A 24,092-nucleotide genomic window follows, 5' to 3' on the forward strand; every position below is an offset into this window, starting at 1 on the left:
GTGTATATTTTCCAAAAATATAGCAGGTCTGTTAGACTGCACTTGGATACTCAATCAAGTTGGTACTCGATACTAACTGTGCTGTAGAAAGATTAATAGTTATTTTTTTCTTTCTTTTTCACTTCCTTTGTAGCAAGGGTCAGCTTATTATTCTTACAGTGCTGTTTAATTCATTTATTAGGTTGAAATTCCTAATTAAGATATTGGCTGCTGGACTACATTGGCTTCTGAGTGAACTAACTTCCTTTAAAGTTCTTTCCAATGATGCCTCTAAAATGTCTTGTTGAGTGTCTGAGTTCTTATTCTGTTCAAAAGAACAAACTCTGCTCTCATCCACTTTACTAAGTCAGTTTGATCAAAGAACCTGAACGACTTTGATGCCCCTCATATTTAATATTCTTTGTCCTTTTTGAATATTTATATCTCTCTTTTCTGAACCCCTTACTGAAAAGGACGAATGAAAAACAAAGGTTATATTGAGTATGTGTGAGTGATGTGTTTTTGTATATAACCTCACCCTACCCTTATTTAGCTTTTCTGCTGTGTATGTTTCTGTTTTCTGTTACTGTCAGTCACTCGTCGTACGCTTGACATCTAGAGTTTCACTCCCGTTTAGTTAGCTGACTCATCAACAGGTTAACGTCTCTGCTTTTAGACTGCTGGGCATCTCCTTTTTTAAACATGTGTATGACGTTTTTGTGTTTCTTTGTAGATGGAGGACCAAGCAGAACTTGGACTATTCCTTTCTAATGATGTATGCTGTGAACAAAGGGGTCTATTATGTCCAGGTAATCAAATTACTGAGTTTAAAGGTTAAGCGTGTAATGTCTGCACCACTCGCGTCACTGCGCGGAATTGAAAATCCAATGACTTTTCAAACAGGTTCCCAAAAACACTCCACTGTCTGGTTGCCAAACTCTCACCATTGGTTGAGTCAGTGTGGCTGTCCCAGGATGATCAGGATACAAATAGAAACCGAGCCATGTTTTAAAAGCATCATAGTGTTTACACTTTGGGTAAAACAACCTACGCATGACTTGCTTATTATTGTTTCTGCATAATAAACAAGCTAAAAATTGTAGAAAGTATTTTAACTATTTTAACTATTTTACATTGGCTAAATGATGTTCTAAATGTTTTCAGCCTTTGTCTATTGACAGCATTTTTGTCGGGCTGTAAATTGACAATATTTACATGCATACCATATTGGTTGTTATTTATTTATTTATTTATTTATTTATTTTTATTAACAGTTAATACTGGATCAATATTAGCCTATTTAGAATATTTAATTTAATTTAAGTTTAAATATTTAATTTGAATATTTAATTAAGTTAAATGTATATTATCTTTGCCATTGTCTTACATTCTCTTAAAGTTATTTTTTTTAATTGTTGATAATTTAATAACATCTAAGCAAATAAATTAATTCATAAAATTAAAAATAAATTAATTTATAAGTGTAATATTTATTTCATTTTTAAGCAGATGTTATTATTAACAATATTATAAAATCTATTTTGTTAATTGAAACAAAGCTGAAATAAAATATGAATATTAGATAAAAAACTGAAAATATTAGATAAGAAATGTTTGGCTACTAAGTAAAAAAAAAAAGCAAAAAAAAGCATGTAACAAAATTAAATAATAAAATAATAAAATAAAAGTATAAAAGCTCATTTAAAATATAATTTTATTATAATTCTGTTAATTTATTTATAAAGTAATCAATAAATGTAATGTTCATTTTATTTTTAAGCCAATGTTATTGTTAACAAGCTGGAACTTGTTATAAAATCTTTTTTTGTTAATTGAAATAAAGCTAAATTAAAATATAAATATTAGATGAAAATCTTAGAAATGTTTGACAAAAAGACAAACGGATGTAACAAAATTACAAAAACATTAATTACATTTAGAATTAAAACTTCCTATTTCTATTTCTTCCTAATTTCTATTTTTAAAAAGTAGAAACTTTGTTCATATTAGTTCATTTTATTTATAAATTTAAAAATTACATTTAAAATGGAAACTGAAAAAAAGATATTTTATTTATAAATTAAAAAATTACATTTTAAAATGTAAACTATAAATATTACTTTATTTATAAACTTTTTAATTTATAAATTTATTTATATTTTTTTAAATTTATAAATTAAAAACATTACATTTAAAATGGAAACTGAAAAGAAAAAAAGCTAACACATTGCTAAAATTATATATATATATATATATATATATATATATATATATATAGAATATATATATAGAAATTTTAAATATAATTTTACCTGTTTTTTATTATATTTATGTTATTGTTTATACAAATGATATTGTTAACAGATCTATTATAAAAAATAATGTAATTAAAATCATTGAAATAAAGCTGAAAAGAGATCTAAATATTAGATGAAAATATGTTTGGCTACTAAGTAAAATGAAAAAAAAATAAAAAATTAAACAAAATTACAAAAACATTAAGCACATTTAAAAAAAAAATGTAAATAAATTAAGTAAAGATTTTAAAATTGCTTTACTGATGTCCCATCACCTCCATTCATGATATTCCCGCACGGTACCTAAGATAAAGTTAAAAAGATTGGATATAACTTTTTTTGGATGTTATGGTCCATGCTTGCATTTTCGGAGCAGTGTGATAGATGCATATTTTAAATGATTATTTACAGTATATTACTGTAAACAAATATTTCATTAATTTATGCAGACTTAAGGTCGAATCAAAAGTCTTGTCTTTACTAACTGACAGCATGTCACTCATAGACATGAAGTTAATCAGTTAAGACCAGTGTTAAACTTGAAGAAATATCTTGTGAATTGTCCGCTTACAGTCAGCGTCCCAAACGGTGTATACTTCAGTGTAGGTTTCTAGTTATCGTGCCAGATCCCCTCTGGAAGCTCTTGAGTTCAGACAGACATAAAGTACCCCAAAAAGCTCTCTGCTCAAGGGTTGCCGTGGTAACTCGTGTATCTGGATATACCCTAAAGACACACTTTGGCTCAGTAGCAGTTGTCATGGGAACGTGACTTGGTGGTTTTTGGATTTCTGTTTTTATGGAGTGATAATGATTTTACAGCTGGGAATATGATCAGGGGAAAGAATTCGCCACGGTTAGAGCAGCTGTACACGATCGTGGCAGATTTAAAGCGGCATAACACTCAACTTGACATCTCTTATTTGTTTCTCTCTGCTGGACAAACAAACATGATAAGCATGACACGATGAAAAATATCAAGCAGAAGTCTCTGCCAACCACTTATTTTTCAAGATATCAGCTGTAGTCTTGTATGTTTAGTGCTCACTAACCATTCCACCTTTCAGCAGATCTGTCAGAGGGAGCGTTATGTAAATAATATAAATTAATAAATGCGTTTTAATATACTAGTTTGATATTGTTAAATATTTGTCCAGTATTACACATCTTTTAGTCTTTTAGCTAGACTTTTCTGCTCATCAAGGCTCTATTTATTTGATTAAAATACAGAAAAAAATGTAATATTGTGAAATATTATTGCAATTTAAAATTGTGGTTTTCTATTTTAATATACTTTAAAATATAATTTATTCCTCTGATGCAAAGCTGAATTTCCAGCATCATTACTCCAGTCTTCAGTGTCACATGATCCTTCAGAAATCATTCTAATATATGCTGAAATATTATCAATGTTGAAAACAGTTGTGCTGCTGAATAAATAGGGTCATTCTTTGATGAATAAAATGTTAAAAAGAACAGCATTTATTTCAAATAGAAATCTTTTGTGACAATATACACTACCTTTTAAAATTTGGGGTCAGTATTTTTTTTATTTTTTTATTTCTTGCTGTGTTTAAAAGAAATTAATACTTTAATTCAGCAAGGATGTGTTAAATTGATAAAAAGTGATAGTGAAGACTAGGGCTGGGTATCGAGTTCGATACTTTTTAAGCACCGACCGAATTGTCTCGATACTATCGAGTATCGAAAAAATCATTTTCGTTCGGTACCAAATTTCGATACCCAAGGATATAATCTTGTCAACGTCAGTGAGCTAGAAAACGTACGGTATCTTTAACGTGCCCGGATCAAATGCTGGTGATTAGCTGCGGCGAGACTGCCTTGAAAATCAATAGTTTACGGCGGTTACGCCCACTCGCCCAGAGCTTGTCAAGTGTGAGGCTGTAATGTACACTATACTTTAAAGCATAGCATACATTTAACGCAAACGATGTTTAAGCGATCAAAAGTATTGCTACATTATGCCAATATTGACGGCAACAGCGTGCGATGCAATATTTGTAAAAAGGATATCGCGCACCTGACACATTCTGTCAGATACAATTCTGGCGCCTCAGTCTCAATATAGTCTCAGTATAGGTACAACGTGACATACATTCACATCAAACGATAACTCAGCGGCAGAGTTGCACTCACGCAGGGGCATAATTTTCACTGGGGACACGCTTTTCAAAATCCCGTTTGTGTCCTCCCACTTTCAAAAGGTTTTGTTAAAGTAATCTCTTGTATTGTAGAACGCACGCTCATCACCGCCGAGTTTCGCGGGATCATTGAAACGAAACCAAAACGCGCACACGCATTTAAAGCAATTTTAATGCCCCACGTTTAGAGAACGACTCCCCAATGCGCGCAAATTAGGCTACATAAAATATCGAAGCTGTTACTAGTATGTGGGCTAATAAGTTGTGTAGTTGTCTATTAATAGCTCTGTATCATGCTTGAAGATTCGGTCTCTGTTTGCACTTTGAATTTTGAAAGAGTAGCCTATTTTGTGTCGTTTATTTTTTGTTATTTATAATATATTTTGTCATTTATTTAGATTTTAATCTTAATGCAGTGGTTGCCTCTAATTTAAATGGCTGTACCTATAATAGAGAAAATAAACATATTGTTCATGTACTCAATTATCATTCATTCTTGTCCCTTGCTTAAGGTGTAAACTAAATATATTAAAAAGGCTTTCAGAATCAGCCCATTGGCTTGTAAAACATCGGCAATCAAAATCGACCACGAAGAATCAATATCGGTCCTACATGCTAATTTTTCTGAAGAAGAACTGTTGAGGGATTTCAGGTGATCTTAAAAGGTTAGTTCACCAAAAAATGAAAATTCTGTCATTAATAACTCACCCTTATGTTGTTCCAAACCCATAAGACCTTTGTTTATCTTCAGAACACAAATGAAGATCATTTGGATTTAATCCAAGAGCTTTCTGATCCTCCTATATTTACTGGATATGTATTTTCAATGCCCAGAAAGGAACCAAAAACATAGTCAAAATAAGTCAATGTGATATAAGTGGTTCAATCATAATTATATGAAGCTGCGAGAATACTTCTGTGTGCAAAGTAAACAAAAATAACTTTATTCAAAGATTTATCTATGGGAGGATCAGAAAGCTCTTGGATTAAATCCAAAATATCTTCATTTGTAGATAATTAATGACAGAATTTAAATTTTTGGGTGAACTAAACCTTTAAGCAGCAGTGAGCCTCACAAATACTTAAATCTGATTGAGTTAAAACTGTTCACTGATATATTGTGTTAACTACACTTTGTTCATTTTGTGCTTTTGTTCCTTTGTTTATTGGTCTTAGAGATAAGCCTGATGTGAAAGTGTCACAAACATCCTGAAAAAGTAATCTTGTTAAAATACATTTCTTAAAATAAAAGTATCGAAAAAAGTATCGTTCGGAACCGGTATCGAATTCAGGGTATCGGTATCGGTATCGAACATTTTGGAACGATACCCAGCCCTAGTGAAGACTCAGATTGTTGGAAAAGATTTATATTTTGAATAAATGCTATTCTTTTTAACCTTTTGTTCATCAAAGACTCCTGAAAAAAATATCACAGGTTCCAAAAACATATTAAGCAGCACTGTTTCCGACATTGATAATAAATCCCCATATTAGAATGATTTCTGAAGGATCATGTGACACTTAAGACTAAAGTAATGATGCTGAAAATTTCGCTTTGTATTCCAGGAATAAATTACATTTTAACATTGCCGTTCAAAAGTTTGGGATCAGTAAGATATATATTTTTTTTTAAGTATTTTCTGCTCATTAAGGCTGTGTTTATTTGATTTAAAAATACACAAAAATTATTGCAATTAAAAAAAAGTGGTTATTTTTTTAATGTACTTTAAAATATAATTTATTTCTGTGATGCAAAGCTGAATTTTCAGCATCATTACTCCAGTCTTCAGTGTCACATGATCCTTCAGAAATCATTTTAATATACTAATTTATTATTGATCTGGAAAATCAATATTTTTTGAAACCTGTGATACTTTTGTATCTTTGATGAATAAAAAGTTAAAAAGAACAGCATTTATTTAAAATATCATTTTTTTGTAACAGTATACACTACTATTCAAAGTTTTGGATCAGTGTTTTTTTTCTTTCTTTGTTTGAAAGAAATTAATACTTTTATTCAGCATGGATGTGTTAAACTGATTAAAAAGTGATAGTGAAGACTTATATTGTTGGAAAATAATTCTATTTTGTTCTTTTTAGCTTTCTATTCATCAAAGAATCCTGAAAAAATGTCACATGTTCCAAAAATATTAAGCAGCACAACTGTTTCAAATATTGATAATATTAATAATAAATCAGCGTATCAGAATGATTTCTGAAGGATCATGTGACACTAAAGACTGGAGTAATGGCTGATGAATATTCAGCTTTGCATCAGAAATAAAGTGTATTAAAATAGAAAACTGTTCATTTAAATTGCAATATTATTTCTTTTTTTCAGTATTTTTTTATCAAATAAATGGAACTATGATGAGTATAAGAGACTTCTTTTAAAAAACATTAAAAATCTTACTGATCTCAAACTTTTGAACGACAGTGTATATTAAAATAAAGTTATTTTTCTTACAGTAATATTTCACAGTTTTACTGATTTTATTGTATTTTAATAAAAGAAATGCATTCATAGTAAGCATACTAGACTTCTTTCAAAAATACTTTTAAAATTTTTTACAGACCCCAAGCTTTTAAACAATGTTATGTTTTCTGTGTATTAAATCTTTCTAATGTTAACCATGTTTTCCTAAGAGAAAAAAAGCATCCCGTATCAGTGTTCATTCATGTCATTCCACTTTCATGTCTTCTTCATTCTCACATGCTTCTGTTTGTATGTCTGTTGGACTGTACTGAATGTTTTCATTCATTTATTTGCTTTCACTTTTTTCCTGTGCCGTGCCAATGAATCTCTCTAGTGTCTCCATGTCTTTGTGCTCTCAATACACGCTGTGCTCTCTTAGGAGAGGGGAAAGGTATTGCTTTCATGTTTTTTTGGAACTCAAGTTACTCAAGGGTATAAGACAACATGCTTTAACTTAGTGTTTTTAGTCTGTGCTTATATTGGTGGTAAGAGCGTCTGTGTGTGAAGTGTGATGGGATTTTTGTTTGTCCTCCAGGTTGATTGTTGGTTAGATGTGGTATTTTTAGTAGGTGCAGCTTGTGTCAAACTATCTGGTTTATAAACTCTGTGATTCATATCTGTTTCCTGTTGTTTTAACAGTTAGAGGACGACATCGTTGCCAAACCCAACTATTTTGCCACCATGAAGAACTTTGCCCTACAACTCGCCACTGAGGACTGGATGATCCTTGAGTTTTCACAGCTGGGATTCATTGGTGTGACTTCTATATTTTCTACATTTTTCTATATAGACGTCTGTCTGTCTGTCTGTCTCATGAAATTAATGATTAGTTCACTCCAAGATAAAGACGTTTATGTTTTTTTTTTCTTTAGTCGAAAAGAAATAGATTTTTTTGAGGAAAACATTTCAAGATTTTTCTCCGTATAGTGGACTTCAATGGGGATCAACAGGTTGAAGGCCCAAATTGCAGTTGCAGTACAGCTTCAAATGGTTTTACACAATCCCAGCTGAGGAATAAGGGTCTTATCTATTGAAGCGATCAGCCATTTTCTAAAAAACTTTTAAACCACAAATGCTCATCAGACAAAGTAGCTCAATAGTGCCAACTATACAATTTTAACAAAGTTTTCCTCAAGCTATGTTTCACATACATGTACGAAATTTGGAAGACACATGTAACACACCAATACCTACAAAAAATGTCCCAGGAACAAAGTTCGAAACCCAACAGGAAGTCAGTTGTTTTTAATTTTCTCAGCAAGTTTTGTGCCGTTTTTTTTTTAATGTTCAGGCGTTATATTTAAACTTACTCCTCCTAGAGATTTATTCAGATCAACACCAAATTTTGGCCCTTTGTGATGTTAAATTGCGAAGATCTTGAGTTTTTGTTAAATGGTGTGTCCGTGGCGGCCTGACAAATTTTGATGTTTCGTCGTGAAACCGGAATTTGTTAAGACTAAGGTATACAATGTACGATCTACCCTAAACTTCCCCCAAAGTTTGGTAAGAGTCCAGGCCTGAAGACACCTAAAATCCAATATTCAGTCACAATCATATCGCCACCTGTTGGCAACAGGATATGTCATGTTTTACACTAAATCAAACATGCAATATCCAATCAGCACCAATCTTCACATGTTTTATAAGTCCTAGCCTGAAGACATCTACACATTAAAATACGGTTCTGATCTTAGTGCTACCTGTTGGCAGCAGGAAGTTTGGCACACATAAATGACATATTCTTCTTATATTTATCACTTTAAGTGCATGTTGCTCACTGTTTGCGGTTTTTCTAAAGCCACCACCCAGTGGTGAGCCTGGGTGTGAGGGCCCTTTAAACGCAGCTTTAATTAATGTGTGCATTTTTCTTTGTTGCTCTCAGGTAAGATGTTCCAAGCCCCAGATCTAAATCTCATCGTGGAGTTTATCTTCATGTTTTATAAGGAAAAGCCCATCGATTGGCTCCTGGATCACATACTCTGGGTCAAAGTATGCAACCCAGAGAAAGATGCCGTAAGTTAATACTCTCTGATTGCAAGCGTGTTTGTGTGAAGTTCTGTGACCTTGAACTGTCCTCTGCTGTGGTGCGTCAGTCAGCGGAGAAGCTTTTCACACCTCTTGAGTGTAGCAGAACAGGAACTTGTTTTTCATACCTTTTTTTCTCTCTCCAAACACATACACATTATGTCTCTATCTATTTGTCTTTATTTCGAACTCTCTATGTGTTACTTCATTCTCACAGTCTAAAGTATTTGGCTTCCTCATTGTTTTTCTCTCTAGAAACACTGTGAGAGACAGAAGTCAAGTCTGCGCATTCGTTTCAGACCCTCTTTGTTTCAGCACGTGGGCCTGCACTCCTCTCTTGCTGGGAAAATCCAGAAACTCACGGTAACTTTCATTTCATGAGTGTTTTCGTTTTAGTGTTTACACCTTGTATAAACATCTGTCTTGGGTGACCTAACCAGCTACGTTTGAAGCCCTTGTTTTTAGCATAAAGGATGTTCAAGCAAACAAGCAAGTCCTTCATTTGTTATTCAGGACACACTATTGTTTACACTACAAGTGTAATTTTAGTGAAAACATGACGGAATCCAGTTACACCTGTATTTATCGCTGACCACTAGTGATGTTGTAATTATTGGCTCTTCATGACCTTGCGCGATTGTCAAATTTTCTTAAAAGTCTGATGAAGTTTCTGATTCTCTTCCATACAAACTTACTTTGACTTCCTGTTATCTTAAAATGTCATGTCTTACCCCGTATCCTGTTTTCTTGTGCCAAGTCTTTTTTTGTTGGATTGCTGGCCTTTTAACAAATTTTGCTTGCTGTTTTTACTATTAAGGACTGTTATAAATCAGTCCAGCCATCGGCTGCACGTCCTGTTAACTTTCTTTGTCCTCTGCTCAGGATAAAGACTTCCTGAAACCTCTGTTGCATAAGATTCACGTGAACCCGCCGGCGGAGGTGTCCACCTCTCTTAAAGTGTATCAAGGTCATACACTTGAGAAGACGTACATGGGCGAGGACTTCTTCTGGGCCATTACTCCAATGGCTGGGGACTACGTTCTGTTCAAGTTTGATCGGCCCGTCAACATAGAAAGGTCAGTGTTTCTCAGAACGACTGCGAGAGACACACACACACACACAGGGATCGATGGTAATGATGGCCCGATGACCTAGAGCTAGTGTTAGAGAGGTTCAGGACTTTTGAGGGAGCAGTATTGCAGTTATCTCTATTTATTTAATACATCAGGCATATACACACACCCAAATGATTTTGTTCTGTAATCCGCACCTTCTCCTGAAAGTGATGTTCGCATGCACTCAGAGAGCTCTAATCAGGAGACATCATTCACATGTCTCCATGTCTCACTGTCCTCACAGGGGAGTAGAGGTGGCTAATGAGAAGCTTCTAAAATAAGACGCTGCAACCAAAAACCTCTAGAGAGGGAGGCAGAGAGAGATGGAGAATGGAGAAAACAATGTTGAGCAGATACTAGGGCTGCATGATATTGGGAAAATATACGATATGCGATATTGGTGTTCAATATTGCGATAACGATATTTCTTGCGATATTACATTTCCCTAGAGAAATGCTTTAATAATTATTATTGTTATTATTATTATCTATTTTTAAAAATAATTTATATATATGTAATGATCATGCTAAAATAAACAGGTAATAGATATTCTTCTGTCATCCGAATTAAATCTAATTCAGGCTAAAAAAAAAAAAAACTATATCAAAGGAAGTTGCAAAAATTTTGACTTTAAATCACTATGAATGACTTAAAACCTCGGCAGATATTCTGATTTCTGGTTCGCTGTTACCATAGACCTGCAAACACAAAATGAATTGCTTTCAAACATTACTTTTTATTTACATGTAACCATATTCTCAAGAGCATCTTTTAAGCTAAATATTTCCTTGCCTGTTTTTTGTTTGTTTGTTTGTTTTTTTAAATAAAACAAATACTATTAAACAAAAAGTTTACTATTAAACTTCAAAAAGTTAGGAGCATCAAAAAAAATTAGGAGCACCCAATTTCTTTTTAGTAATGCACCGATCTTGATTCTTCATGGCCGATTCCAATTGCCAGGCAAATCAAATGGGCTGTTTCTGAAAGCCTCAGAATAAAAAGAAAAAAAAAACAGTATAAATAACAAAAAATAGACAATAAATGCAGCCATATTCAAAGAAGACTACTCTTTCAATATTCAAAGTGCAAATAGAGATCGATTTTTTTCAAGTGTGATACAGAGTTATAGACAACTACACAACTTATAGCCCAGATTCTAATGACAGCCTAGATATTTTATCTTGCCTAATTTGCGCGCATTGGGGAGTCGCTCTCTAAATGCGGTGTATTAAAATTTCTTTTGAATGTGCGTGCGCGTTTTACTTTTGGTTTCGTTTTAAGGATCGCGCGAAACTCTCGGCGGTGCAGAGCATGCATTCTGCAATACGAGAGATTACTTTAACAAACCATTTGAAAGGATTTTGAAAAGCGTGTTCCCAGTGGAAAATACTCCCCTTCATGAATGGAACTCGACCGCTGAGTTATCATCTGATGTGAATGAATGCCGCATTGTGCAGAACCTTTTTACTGTCCACAATCAAAAATCGTCATACCACACACCCCTAATTGCAATGCAGTTTGTGCAAATCCAGAACAGAGGTTTCAGAAAAAAAACGTCCGGTTCCTAGTTCAGCGGTGCGCATTGTCAGTGACAGGAAGATAGCTAATATCTCAAATCTTCAATAACAATAAAGATCAAGTTTAAATGGTTATGTAATGTTGGAGCGAACGGCGAACGCATCAGCTCACAGCAGTCTGTGCAGTAGTTAGGTTAGCAAAAGTTTTGTAAAGAAATGAAACTAGGTCGCACCACAACAATTTCTCGCACTCGCACATGCTCCCAAATATAATTTGAGGTTGCGCAGATTAAATTTTGGGAGCATAAACGGTCGCAATTTTGATCCCTGTATATATTTCAGACGTACAGTTCTTTCTAGGCACAAGTTCAGCGCTGCTGTCATTTTCTCCCTTCATACTCCTGCTGTATTTATTTTTCATTCTCTGCCAGGTTCACCTTTTGGCCCGGTCAAGCCAATAGCATTATAGAACCTACTTGGGAGGCGGGTATAAAGAGAGTAAGCCCCCATCTGTTTGGTCAAATGAGGACAACCTATGCATGCAATGCACAAATGTTTGGCACATAAATTAAATGTCAATTATCGCAGCTCTCTGCGATACTGATATCGCGTAAACTAATATCACGATAACGATAATTTTTCGATATATCATGCAGCCCTAGCAGATACACAACTCTAGGAGAAGACAGAGAGAGATATAGTGGAGAAAAGGTGCCCTTACATGGAGCATTGTATCTCAAGTTCAATCTGTATGAAAATGCTCAATGTAAACACTTCAATCAGAATAAAAATGCCCAAAACGATTGAAATTTTATTTGGGTTGAGAGAGGTGGGATAAACCTTTTCTAATCCGTTTGACATGACATATAAACACTAAATGTGCAATAATGTGGAAATGGCGTAATGACGTGTGACATGGCCGCTTTTGCTGCTTGGTCAAGCATGATAAGCATCATTGCACAAAGCTTCATGTGCTTGTCGTCTCCTAATTAGGACCTGAAATGTAAAAATAATGTCATTAATTACTCACCATCCTGAAGTTCCAAACCTGTACGACCTTTATCTTCACACAAAGTAAGATATTTTTGATGAAATCTGAGAGCTTTCTGATCCTGCATAAGACAGCAACACAACTACCATGTTCAAGGTCCAGAAAGGTAGTAAGGACATTGTTAAAATAGTGCATGTGACATCAGTGATTCAACCGTAATGTGTATCTAAGACGTGTAAGCTACTGCATCAGCAGCACCACATGCATGTGTCGTGGTACTCTTGTGAACGTTTATCGACTTCTGACACGGAGCAGAAGAAATTGTTGAATAAAGTCGATATTTTTGTTTTCTTCATGCACAAAAAGTATTCTCATAGCTTCATAAAATTACAATTGAACCACAGATGTCACATGGACTATTTTAACAGTGTCCTTAGTTTCTTTCTGAGCCTTGAATGTGCATTGCTGTCTATGCAGGGTCAGAAAGCTCTGATCTGGGTCAGTACATTGGATTTTTGGTTGCCCTGCCAGAATGACTTGTATATTTAGGCACATATCTGTATATGTGTCAGCAAAGTATTTTTAGAATTTTTAAATGTGAAGTTTTTTACCTTTTTTTTTTTACTTCTCAAAATTGTTACACTTTCATCAGATGCAAATCAGACTTTTTACATCTGGATACACTCATATAGAAGCACACATACTATATATCTACACTCACATTCACATATATGTACATACATGTATGTGCCCATATATACATTTACAGATTACATATGTATACATATTAAGAAAGAAAAACAGAAAATCTAAGCCAAAAAATCAAACAAACAAAAAAAAGAAGGCCAAGAAAAGAAAAACTGTGTACATATAGGGAGTGATTATGTGAAGGTTTTTTTATTAGGAAATTTCAACCCATTTCTAATTATTTTATCTTTTTTTTTTTTTTTGTCAATTAAAACAAACAATATTCATAACCATGTTTTTAAAAGGGTTGTCACTCGAAATTAAAATTGTTATAATTTACTCACCCCCATGTTGTCCTGAACGTCCGCGGTTCACTGTTTCTGTAAAAATATTAAGCCTCACAACTGCTGAAAATGTAGCTTTGCATCACAGGAATAGGTTAAATGTGAACATATTAAAATACAAAACAGTTCTTTTAATATTGTAAATTTGTAATATCTAGGGCTGTCCTGGACTAAAGATTATTTTTCTAGTAGTCGTTCATTTTAAGATATTAGTTGATTAATAAGCCATTTAAATAATAATAATGAATCTTAAAATGCCTATATAGCCTAATAAGCACTCAAGTGCATGCATAAAGCTTGCCGTGGCCCACCGCCAGAAGTAATGATTATGAATGTGTCAGGGAAAAACAGTAAGGAGGCTACATTAACATTTGAGTAATTTATTGGTAAACAATGTTTTTTTTTTTCAGTTAAAGAGATGAACTCTGCGACTCATCATCACCGCAGTAGTGATGCGCCTGTATGCATGTTTCATACAGATTACATAATCTGAAAATATTTTTCATTTGAATTGGTTCATTTGAAAGTAGTCATTTCGCTTTCTCTAAAGATATATATTTTTTCATATCTGCAAGGCAAGTTTACACAGAGTTTCAGAGACTGAGACGGCACAAAGCGTTTTCTTTCATTATTTTACAAAAGCACAAAGTTTTGTTGTTGTAGTGAGTTTTGTTGTTGTTATTATGACTTTGCCACTTCCTGTAGATTTTTATTTAGTTTCTGTGCCTAATAAAATTTTGGTCGACCAAGCCTCTTCTCGTTGACTATTAGGGGGTAGCCCTAAATATTTTTAAGGCCAAAAATGCTAAAAACTCTCTCACACGTGTCCTTCTACTTCAAATCCCCCTTGTGGTTGATCAGAGAGACGAGGGCTATTTTGTAAATAGATGCAGACAGACAGTCATGCTGTTCGCCCATTAATTTTCTTTGTCTAACAGTCTTGACCTGTTCAAAGTGTTTGTGTGAGTAGAAACAGTGCTAACAAGATGAAGTGTCAATTTACTTACGTGTGACTGGATTTAATTAGCAGCTCAAGTAGGGGCCTATTTAAAGACCCCTTATCTGTGTGCTGTTCAAAGTTTGACACAGTCTTCGACTCAGTTTTTGTCCATGTCCTGCCAGTGTTTGTACATGCGTGTTCACGAATATTCATGAATTTGTGCCTGTACATGCATATTCATTAACAATCATCCTTTGATTGACAGGTTCCTTTTTCGCAGTGGAAACCAGGAGCACCCAGGAGACAAAATCGAGAACACTACTGTCGAGATCCTGCCCTTTGCGGTAAATAAAAAAACACAAGTCTCAATTAGATTTATACGGTTTGCTCTAACTGTCCAAACAAGCCCCGGGGTGACAGGTTTGTCAGAGTCTAGCAGCAGGTTGACAGGAGTATCTGGTGTAGGTCTCTTGTGTACGCTGCCACCAGGGCTAATTTTAGTCAATCGCAGGTTCAGCTACCGTGGTAATGAGGCAGCGTTCTGCCATCCTGCTGTGATACAGAGCTTAAAAAGCCTCCGAAAGGGCTTTGATGTTTGTTCTTGAAGATGTTCCTTGAATAAATGAGGCTGAGTTTGTGTAAATGGGTTTGTGAGCTTTGGTTTACTTATTTTATCATTGTATACAAACATTACTCCCACAGTTGTGTCTAACATTGTTAGCATAGCGATAGTCTCTTTCAAACAGGCGCTTGGAGTGCTTCTAAATGAGGGTGTGTTATCTCTTGCAGGACACTGAATTGAAGACCAAAGAGAAATACAAACGAACAGAGGATCGCTTTTATAAACTTGGTGAGTTATTACATTCATGCTCAAATCAGCAGTTTTGCACTTGAAGCAAATGATTGTTGTGCCTTGCTTGCAAATAGGAGAAACCAGTGTACTGTAACTCTTTTAAAGGTCCCATATCGTCAAAATCAAAATTTCCTGGCTTTTTTCATGATAACTAAGGTCTAGGGGCTATCTAACTACCATATGAGTTTCAAAACAGTCAATCCACAGTAAACTGCACACAGCCTGCTTAAAGTAGCTGTTCATTTTCACGAGCCACTGTGACTTCCGTAACGATGTGACGTCCGATCGACTCAAGTCACCACCTTCACTCACAAACCAACGTCCCACCCTCCTTTTGTCAAACCCCCAGACAACAACGCATCCATTCCATTGAGCAACAACAACAGGAAAACAAGTGGAGAAAACCCTGTTCAGTCGATAGATGTCAAGCTACGATCATTACACAGGCTTCAGATCAACGTGAATATAAGAGACCAGTGGCACGTCAACTTCAGCCTCTTTCACTCAGCGATTCGGTAAATACACGGATAATGTGTCCCATGATTTGTTCCGGAATTGTTTAATTTGGTTCATTCACAGTTGTTTTCCGGAATCTGTGCGTGCTTTACACACAAACCATAAAGACATGTGACGTTTGGATGTGAGATGTAATGCGACGCGTACTTCACTAAACTGAAACTAACCTGAACAAACTGTGCTTCAGCGCTGATAGTGAGGAGCTGGCTCTGCCTGATGATCGCTGCTTCATTCCACTTTGCACGTAATGTTATTTTTCGTTGTGAAGAGTCGCATGATAACGTGCATCATCACTACAACACTGCCTTTAGGTTCTGGCTTTGGTTCACACAGTTCCCGTAATTTTCCAGAATCAGCGCGCATTGTGAAAGGGGCTTTACTAAAGCAACAGTTATGTAGCCTACTGCATTCGGTGTTTGTAAAAGAAAAAACATTAATGATCATTCTGAAATATCCTGTTGAGTATCAGCTCTCTCTATTGCTCTGAGCTCGCTTACGCTTACAGCATACATGACCGTAGTTACCTGTGATTGGCCTGGTTGTGCGTCACTCAGAAAACAACAGGCCAATCAGAAGAGAGGCTCATGAATATTAATTAGATGGGCCAAAATCGACCTGTTTTTGACAGAGCTCCTAAAAAAGGAGCTGTAAAAATATTTTGAGATGGATTTTGGCACTTATACCGCAAATATATATTCTTAAGGACATCAACAAATAAAATAAACCTCCAGAAATGTGTACGATATGGGACCTTTAAAGAGGACATCAGATGCTATTTTCCACAAGTTGGTATGATTATCTAGAGTTTTCATGAAATGTCTGCAACATACTTTAATTAAAATTCCCCAACGGTAGTGTAAAACAACACCCTTTTTACCTTGTCAAAAACAGCTCTGTTCACAGCGACCCGTTTCGGTGCATGTCCCTTTAAATGTTAATGAGCTCTGCTCACTCCACCCCTCTCTTCCATTTTTTGTGTATTCAGTGAGAATAATACAGAAAATTAAAACAACTTGATAATTGAAACTGTTTAGGCTTTTTGGGGATAAAAAAGGAGTGTTTGTGTTCACACACTGCCAAACCAGATTTATATGCAAACACAATGTAAACATGAATTTTGCATCCGATGTCCCCTTTAAAACAATGATGACACTTATTCAGCATATGCTCAGTTTTTATTTTGGATCAATTTAATGCATCTGAATTATATTGAGCCCAAACTTTTGAACGCTAATGTACCAGACACCAGATATAATTTTTTGTAGTTCATTTATTTAAGTGAGGACAGCAAAATAAAGTAAAATGTGACATATTGTACACAAATTCTTCATACTACCAGTGGACTACCAGTTAAACTAATTAAAATTGAGACCAAAAATTATTCAGACACTTTGACCTGATCATGTTTTGCTTAAGTGTTCTTTCTTTAATTGGTAATGCAAACTTTTAACACCACAGACTGAACAAAATTGAGCATTTCTTTGTAATTGGTCAACAAAGTATTGATAGTTGTGTAAATATTGTCACACTAACAGTTGTCTGGATTTTTGGTTGATTGAAATCCATTACATACCTTTCTATCAAAGCTATCCGACATGATCAAGAAGGCATTTTTCTCAGTTTTAGTGTTGGCGTAGTTACTGCACTTTGCCTTTGTAGGGCAGTATTGCTCTCTTATGATGAATTGCTTCTGATTTTCTGTATTTGTAAGTCTGTATTTTGCAAGCAAAATGTTACATTCACTTCTGGTCTCCCCTTTTAGAGTTACAATATTTTTTTCTTTGTGTCTCTCTTTAGCTCAGTTTGAGAAAGGACTGGCAGAGGGGACGGTTGACCCTGCCTTCAACCCTGTGGTGGCTGTTCGTCTGGCGGTCCAGAAGGACTCCGCCGTGTGGGCAATTATTAGCGAGGTCTGTATGGCCTAGGCCGCCTTTGGTTAAGGCCAGTCTAATAAGTGCCTTCAATTAATTTAATAAAGAAATACCTCCAATTTGTGAAGTATTTAAAGGAATAGTTCTCCCAAAAATGAAAATTCTGTCACTTGGCCTCATGTTGTTCCAAACCCATAAGACCTTCGTTCATCCTCAGAGGACAAATTAAGATATTTTTGATGAAATCCGAGATCTTTCTGACCCTGCATAGACAGCAATGCAACTGACACGTTCAACGTTCTTGACAGATGTTCTTTGATGTCTCTTGTCAGATCCATATCAAGAGGATACCTGGGTAACTACCTGAATGTCTCTAGTGGTCGAGGCGCTCTGGTCACTCAGACAGGAACGTGCTGCTCGAATCTACAGCGGATCAAGAGTGACCCTCACAATATCAGAGTGCGTGAAGGAACCCTGGCTTTGTGTTCTTCACCTTTTAAACTTTTCCCTTTTTCCTTTGTATTTGTCATTTCATCTTCCTCTGGTAGTTTTGTCATTTTCTTTTCTCTTTTACTTGCCTTGGCCTCTGTCATCAGACTTTGTTTTACCTTTTACTATTCCCTGAATTCTGTTGTGTGAATGTGACTACTACTGTACAGAAACAAAAAACACTTTTTGACAGAATGTTTCTAGACACTGAACTTGTGTCGTGAAGACTTGCAATCATCGCTGTCATTAAGGTTTGAAGTTCAGGATTCAAGGCTGCACCAATGCTGGAGAATAAGTTAATGTCCCCTACTGATGAAGAATGTCCTCAGCGCTCTGCCGTCGTGGACTGTAACTGACCCTGGGTCAGATAAACACGGCTGAGTTTCGACTGAAAGATGAACGAGTAGGATGACAGAAATTTTTTTTTTTTTTATATATAGGTTTTAGGCCGTTGTTGTTTGAAACTCTTTTAAGAACATTTCGAGACCAGTTTATTATTTTACTGACTGCTTTGCCAAAATCTTAAAACATATTTCTAAAAGCAAACAGCATATCTTTGGGCCTCTACCTGGTCAACAGAAGTGGCTTTTCTTCCTATGTGTTGGTTTATTGTCAATGAATCAATCATGGCTTTCAATCTGAAGGTTTTTTAATTGCTGTTATTATTATTATTATTAATATGACGATCTATGAAGGTGAATTAATTTATTTGAAATAAATCTTTAATTTGTACAAAAGGTAAATGCTTTTATTTTATATTCATGATGTGGCAGAGAATTTATTGTGGCTTGAAGTCGAGTGATGGTTAATGTTCGTATCTTCGTGTAGTTGAGAAGGGCGCAGGGCCGCCAACCTCTGTGCCTTAATGTCCAGCGTCCCAATAGGGGGCCTGGTAAAGGACTGCCTTGCGCCCTGTGTCAAAACTGTTAAATCATCAATAGGACAACTTGTTATATGCTTGATTTAAGTGGGACGTTCAAGTTTAGAGCATGGCATGTCCATATTTATGTTTCAGAATCTTTCATGTCTTCATTTGTTCATTGAGCATTTTCCATCTCAAATAGTCTGCTTTCGTCATGTCAGTCAGAAAATGTTCTCCTTTTTATGCTGTATCGCAAGTATCTGAATGTTCAGTGAGTCATGATTAAGTCCAGATGGAATCTGCTGATTTTTATTTTTTTTTCTGCACGGAATGAATTTAAATGTGGTGAAATGTGATTAATGAAGCTGAGGGTACATTTTAATGGTAGCTGAAAGCACAATTTACAGAGACCCTAAATGGACATGGTGATAGGGGAAAGAAAATGAGTTGATTTTTTCAAAGCATTGAAAAATTATATTCTAAGTTTTTGCGTTCCACCAAGAAACATAATGTTCTCTCAGAAATGTTTTGCATTTCCTGACAAACTTTGTGTTCACTCGCAAAACTTCTGTGATGGAAATATATGTTAGGACTGAGAACGTTTTCAATACTTTTTTCAAAAAAAAGTTTTAGGAGCAAATGTAAAGTTTCTCAGGGGAGCGCACATTTTTGGAAGCGAATGCAAAGTTTCTTGGGGAAGCGCAGTACTTTTTGCAAATTAACGCACGAATTTTGTGAGCAAATGCAAATTTAATTGGGGGAACGTAGATTTTTTTTTTTTTTTCAAGAGAATACAAAGTTTCTGAGGGGAGGGTACTTTTGAGTGTGAACGTAGAAGTTTTGCGATCAATGCAATGTTTCTCGTGGGAATGTAGTCTAGTACTTTTGTGATTAAACATAGAAGTTTCACGAATTAATGCAAAGTTTCTTGAGGCAAGGCAACAGTTGCTTACAAAAGTTTTTTATGGAAGCCCGTTTCTGCAACTGAATTAAAAAAAGCAACTTTCTCACAATTGCGAGTTTATACCACCCAATTCTGACTTATCTTGCAAATGTGAGTTTGTATCTTGCAATTTTGACTCTTTTTCTAGCAATTACGAGTTTATCTCACAATTCTGACTTTTTTCTGGGAATTGTGTGAATAAAAACTCAAGTCAGAATTGTGAAATAGTTACAAACTCACAATTGCGAGGAAAAAAGTAAGAATTGCGTGATGTAAACTCACAATTTTGACAAAAGTAATAATTGTAAGATACAAACTCGCAATTGGAAGAAAAACTCGCAATTCTGACTTTTCTTCTCGCTAATGCGAGTTTGTATCTCGCAATTCTGACTTTTTTCCTCAAAATTGTGATATAAACTCGCAATTGCGAGAAGAAAAGTCAAAATTGCGAGTTTTTCTCGCAAACGCGAGTTTGTATCTTGCAATTATACCACGCAATTCTGACTTTTCCTGCAATTCTGTCTTTTTTCTTGCAAATGTGAGTTTGTATCTTGCAATTTTGACTTATGTCCGCAAATTGCGAATTGATATCATAATTCTGACTCTTTTTGCAATTCAGACTTTTTCTGGCAAATGCGAGTTTGAATCTTGCAATTTTTTTTTTTCTTACAATTCTGGCGCAATAAGAAGAAAAACTCGCAATTCTGACTTTTCTCGCAAATGCAAATTTATATAACTAAATTCTGACTTTTTTCTTGCAATTCTGACTTTTCTTCTTGCTAATTGTGATACAAACTTGCAATTGCAAGTTATAAAGTCAGAATTGCGACATACAAACTTGCAATTGTGAGAAAAAAGTCAATCGCAAACACAAGTTTATACCATGCAATTCTGACTTTTTTCTCGCAAATGTGAGTTTACATCTCGCAATTCTGACTTTTTTCTTCAAAATTGTGATATAAATTTGCAATTGCGAGTTATAAAGTCAAAATTGCTAAATACAAACTAGAAAAAAGTCAGAATTGCGACTTCTTGCAAACGCGACTTTGTATCTCGCAATTCTGACGTTTTCTTGCAATGGCGAGTTTATACCATGCAGTTCCGACTTTTTTTCTAGCAATTGCGAGTTTATATCACAATTCGGACTCTTCTTGCAATTTTGACTTTTTCTCGCAAATGCGAGTTTGAATCTTGCAATTTTGATGTAATTGATATAATTTGATATAATGCAACCTTGAGGAAAAAAGTCAGAATTGCGAGATAAAACGTCGCAATTACCTTCTTCTTTTTTTTTTTTCAGTTGCGGAAATGGGCTTCCATAGTTTTGAGGTGGGAGAAAAAACTATATTTAAATACTTTTTGTGAGAGAACACAAACATTTTGCAGGTGAATACAAAGGTTTCTGTATATAACACTTTAAGTACATAATACTTTAAGAAACTAAGCAAACACGATTTTTTTTCATCACATTGTCCACTTAGGGACTCTGTAACAATTACATAAGCCACAATATGTAAAAACACAGAAAACTTGATGAATGACAGCCATTCTGTGAGGTGCAGATTCTGTGTGGACCTGATCAGGAGCAAAATATTACCAGAACCCTAGATTTATAATGGAATTTGAATAGAATAGCTACATTTTTAACAGTTTTCAGTGTTCAGTGTGCTGGTTGAGATGCCTGAATTTATTGCACTGAACATGTATTATATTGTAAAGCTACGGTTCTTATTTATTTTGTTTGTAGCTCCTGACGTAGAGACTTGATGGTAAGGAAACTGCTGTACAGATTTCCAAAGTGCTCTCATCTCATGTGATTGTATATATCTTGAATAAGTTGGAAGTTTTAGTTCAAGCTGACATAATGTGTCATTGTATAATGCTTCAAGTTTCCGAGCATATCCTTTTTAGATACGCACACCCTCATTTTAGTGACTACTTGGAGCTGGATGTGAATCGCAGTACTTGAGCGGTGTGTGTTTTGTAATAGGAAGCCAATGTACTGTCATAAACGTTTGTTTACAGTTTGTTTACGATCTCTCCTGAGAGGAGAGATTGCGATAAATCCTTGGTCTGAGTGTAGAGCGCTGTATCATCATTGTCCTTTACATCCTCATATGGACTAGTGAAACCACAATGGTGTGGTTTCCACAGTGTTTTGCCTTATTGTTGCCTTTTAGTCAGATTTGTGCTCAATGATCTGTTTCCACATCTGTTTAAGCACTGAGAGATGGATTGTTGTCCGTTGCCCTCTGGTTAAACTCTCACGGACCCGTTTCCCATCTGGGATCAGCGCATGTCCATCTTGAAATCCACCCTTCAGTCTTACATTGAGATGAATCAGACATGAAACATGCTCCTCTTGTGTGGTGCATTCTAGACTTTCATGTGCCTTCATCTGTCTTTCTCCAGCTCTGACATTGATTTGAATAAACTGTTCCAAAATAAACTATCTTGACATAATTCATCATTTTTTGTTTCTGTTGTGTTCCCTCATTGCTCATTTATTTTACTAATTTATCTTACACATTTAATCATGCAACTGTAAGTAACGTTTTCATTTTTTGGAAGGGGTTGTATGTATGAATTATGCCATTTTAGGGCCTAAACAATATTTTCCTACAGTCTTAAAGAGCAAAATAGGCCTGAATGTAAAGTTTAACAAACTAATAAGATTTAAGATGCATACACTACCAGTCAAAAGTTTTTGAACAGTAAGATTTTTAATGTTTTTTTTTTTAAAGAAGTCTCTTCTGCTCACCAAGCCTGCATTTATTACAGCAAAGCTCAATTTTCAGCATCATTACTCCAGTCTTCAGTGTCACATGGTCCTTCAGAAATCTTTCTAATATGCTGAATGAAACTTATTGTTATTATTATTATTATTATTATTATTATTATTATTATCATCAATATTCAGAACTGTTTAGTAAAGAAAGAAAAAAAGATCCAAAGATCAGCATTTATCTGAAATAAAAAGCTTTTGTTACATTATATACTATACCATTCAAAAGCTTGGAGTCATTATAGAAATTAATACTTTTATTTAGCAAGGATGCTTTAAATTGACCAAAAGTGATGATAAAGACATTTTTAATGTTTAAAAGATTTCTATTTAGATGAACACTGTTCTTCTGAACTTTCTATTCATCAAAGAAATCTAAAAAAAAAATCTACTCATCTGTTTTCAACATCATAAATGTTTTATGAGCAGCAAATCAAAATATTAGAATGATTTCTGAAGGATCTTGTGACACTAAAGCCTTGAGTAGCTTTGAAATCACTGAAATTAATTAATTTAAATATATTTTAAAAGAAAACAGTTATTTTAAATAGTAAAAATATTTCATATTTTACTGTTTTTGCTGTACTTTGGATTAAAAAAATACAGGCTTGGTAATGTTTAATAACACATTTGAAATCTTATTATTTGTGTATTTGTCAGTACTATATTTATGATCATTCCAGTTTGTTTCAATCTCATACATTCTAACAAAATGAATATTGCTTGTTCCACAGGTATTTATATGATAGTTACATATTGTCAACTGAATAAATTTAATTGCATTTACAATGAACAGATTCTAAGAAATTTAAATAGATGCATTTTGAAAATATGATTATTTAAATAAAATAAAATAAAATCTAAATAAATAAAATGAAACCACTACGCTGTGATTTTTTTTTTTTATTTGAGTGCAGATATCTTTTTGTTTTATTTTTGTATGTCTGACAAGTATGCATCACATTAAGTTTAATAATTTATTTGTTAAACAGAAATTTTAAGATATACATTGTATATGCAATTCAAATACACAAATCTTAAATTTAGGCCAAAATGTTTGTTGAGTGTAGTATATTAAATCTGGAATGGAAATATCAAACCAACCAGTGTTTAAAAACAAAATACCAGCCATTTTTACAGTGCCACAACTGCACTAATAAACATGTTTCAAGAAATTGTTCAAACTCTTTTGTCTTACAGTACAGTTTTAAACATTTTCTCAGAAATTGCTGTTTCTTTAAA

General features: G+C 34.5%; 1 protein-coding gene across 1 annotated transcript in view; it reads left to right on the top strand.

Moving 5' to 3' along the window:
• The window catches only part of mgat4a (alpha-1,3-mannosyl-glycoprotein 4-beta-N-acetylglucosaminyltransferase A), a 77,700-nt gene extending 54,133 nt beyond the window's left edge, over positions 1-23,567 (top strand). The window contains exons 8-16 of the mRNA XM_073845814.1: positions 713-788; positions 7,551-7,665; positions 8,794-8,924; positions 9,192-9,299; positions 9,819-10,012; positions 14,797-14,875; positions 15,321-15,381; positions 17,698-17,810; positions 18,104-23,567. Of these exons, the coding sequence (XP_073701915.1) occupies positions 713-788; positions 7,551-7,665; positions 8,794-8,924; positions 9,192-9,299; positions 9,819-10,012; positions 14,797-14,875; positions 15,321-15,381; positions 17,698-17,810; positions 18,104-18,130 (904 nt within the window). The 3' untranslated portion in view covers positions 18,131-23,567. The remainder of the gene's footprint in view (positions 1-712; positions 789-7,550; positions 7,666-8,793; positions 8,925-9,191; positions 9,300-9,818; positions 10,013-14,796; positions 14,876-15,320; positions 15,382-17,697; positions 17,811-18,103) is intronic.
• Positions 23,568-24,092: the final 525 nt, after the last annotated feature.

This window comes from Garra rufa, chromosome 8, assembly GCF_049309525.1.
Source record: "Garra rufa chromosome 8, GarRuf1.0, whole genome shotgun sequence".
NCBI lineage: Eukaryota > Metazoa > Chordata > Actinopteri > Cypriniformes > Cyprinidae > Garra > Garra rufa.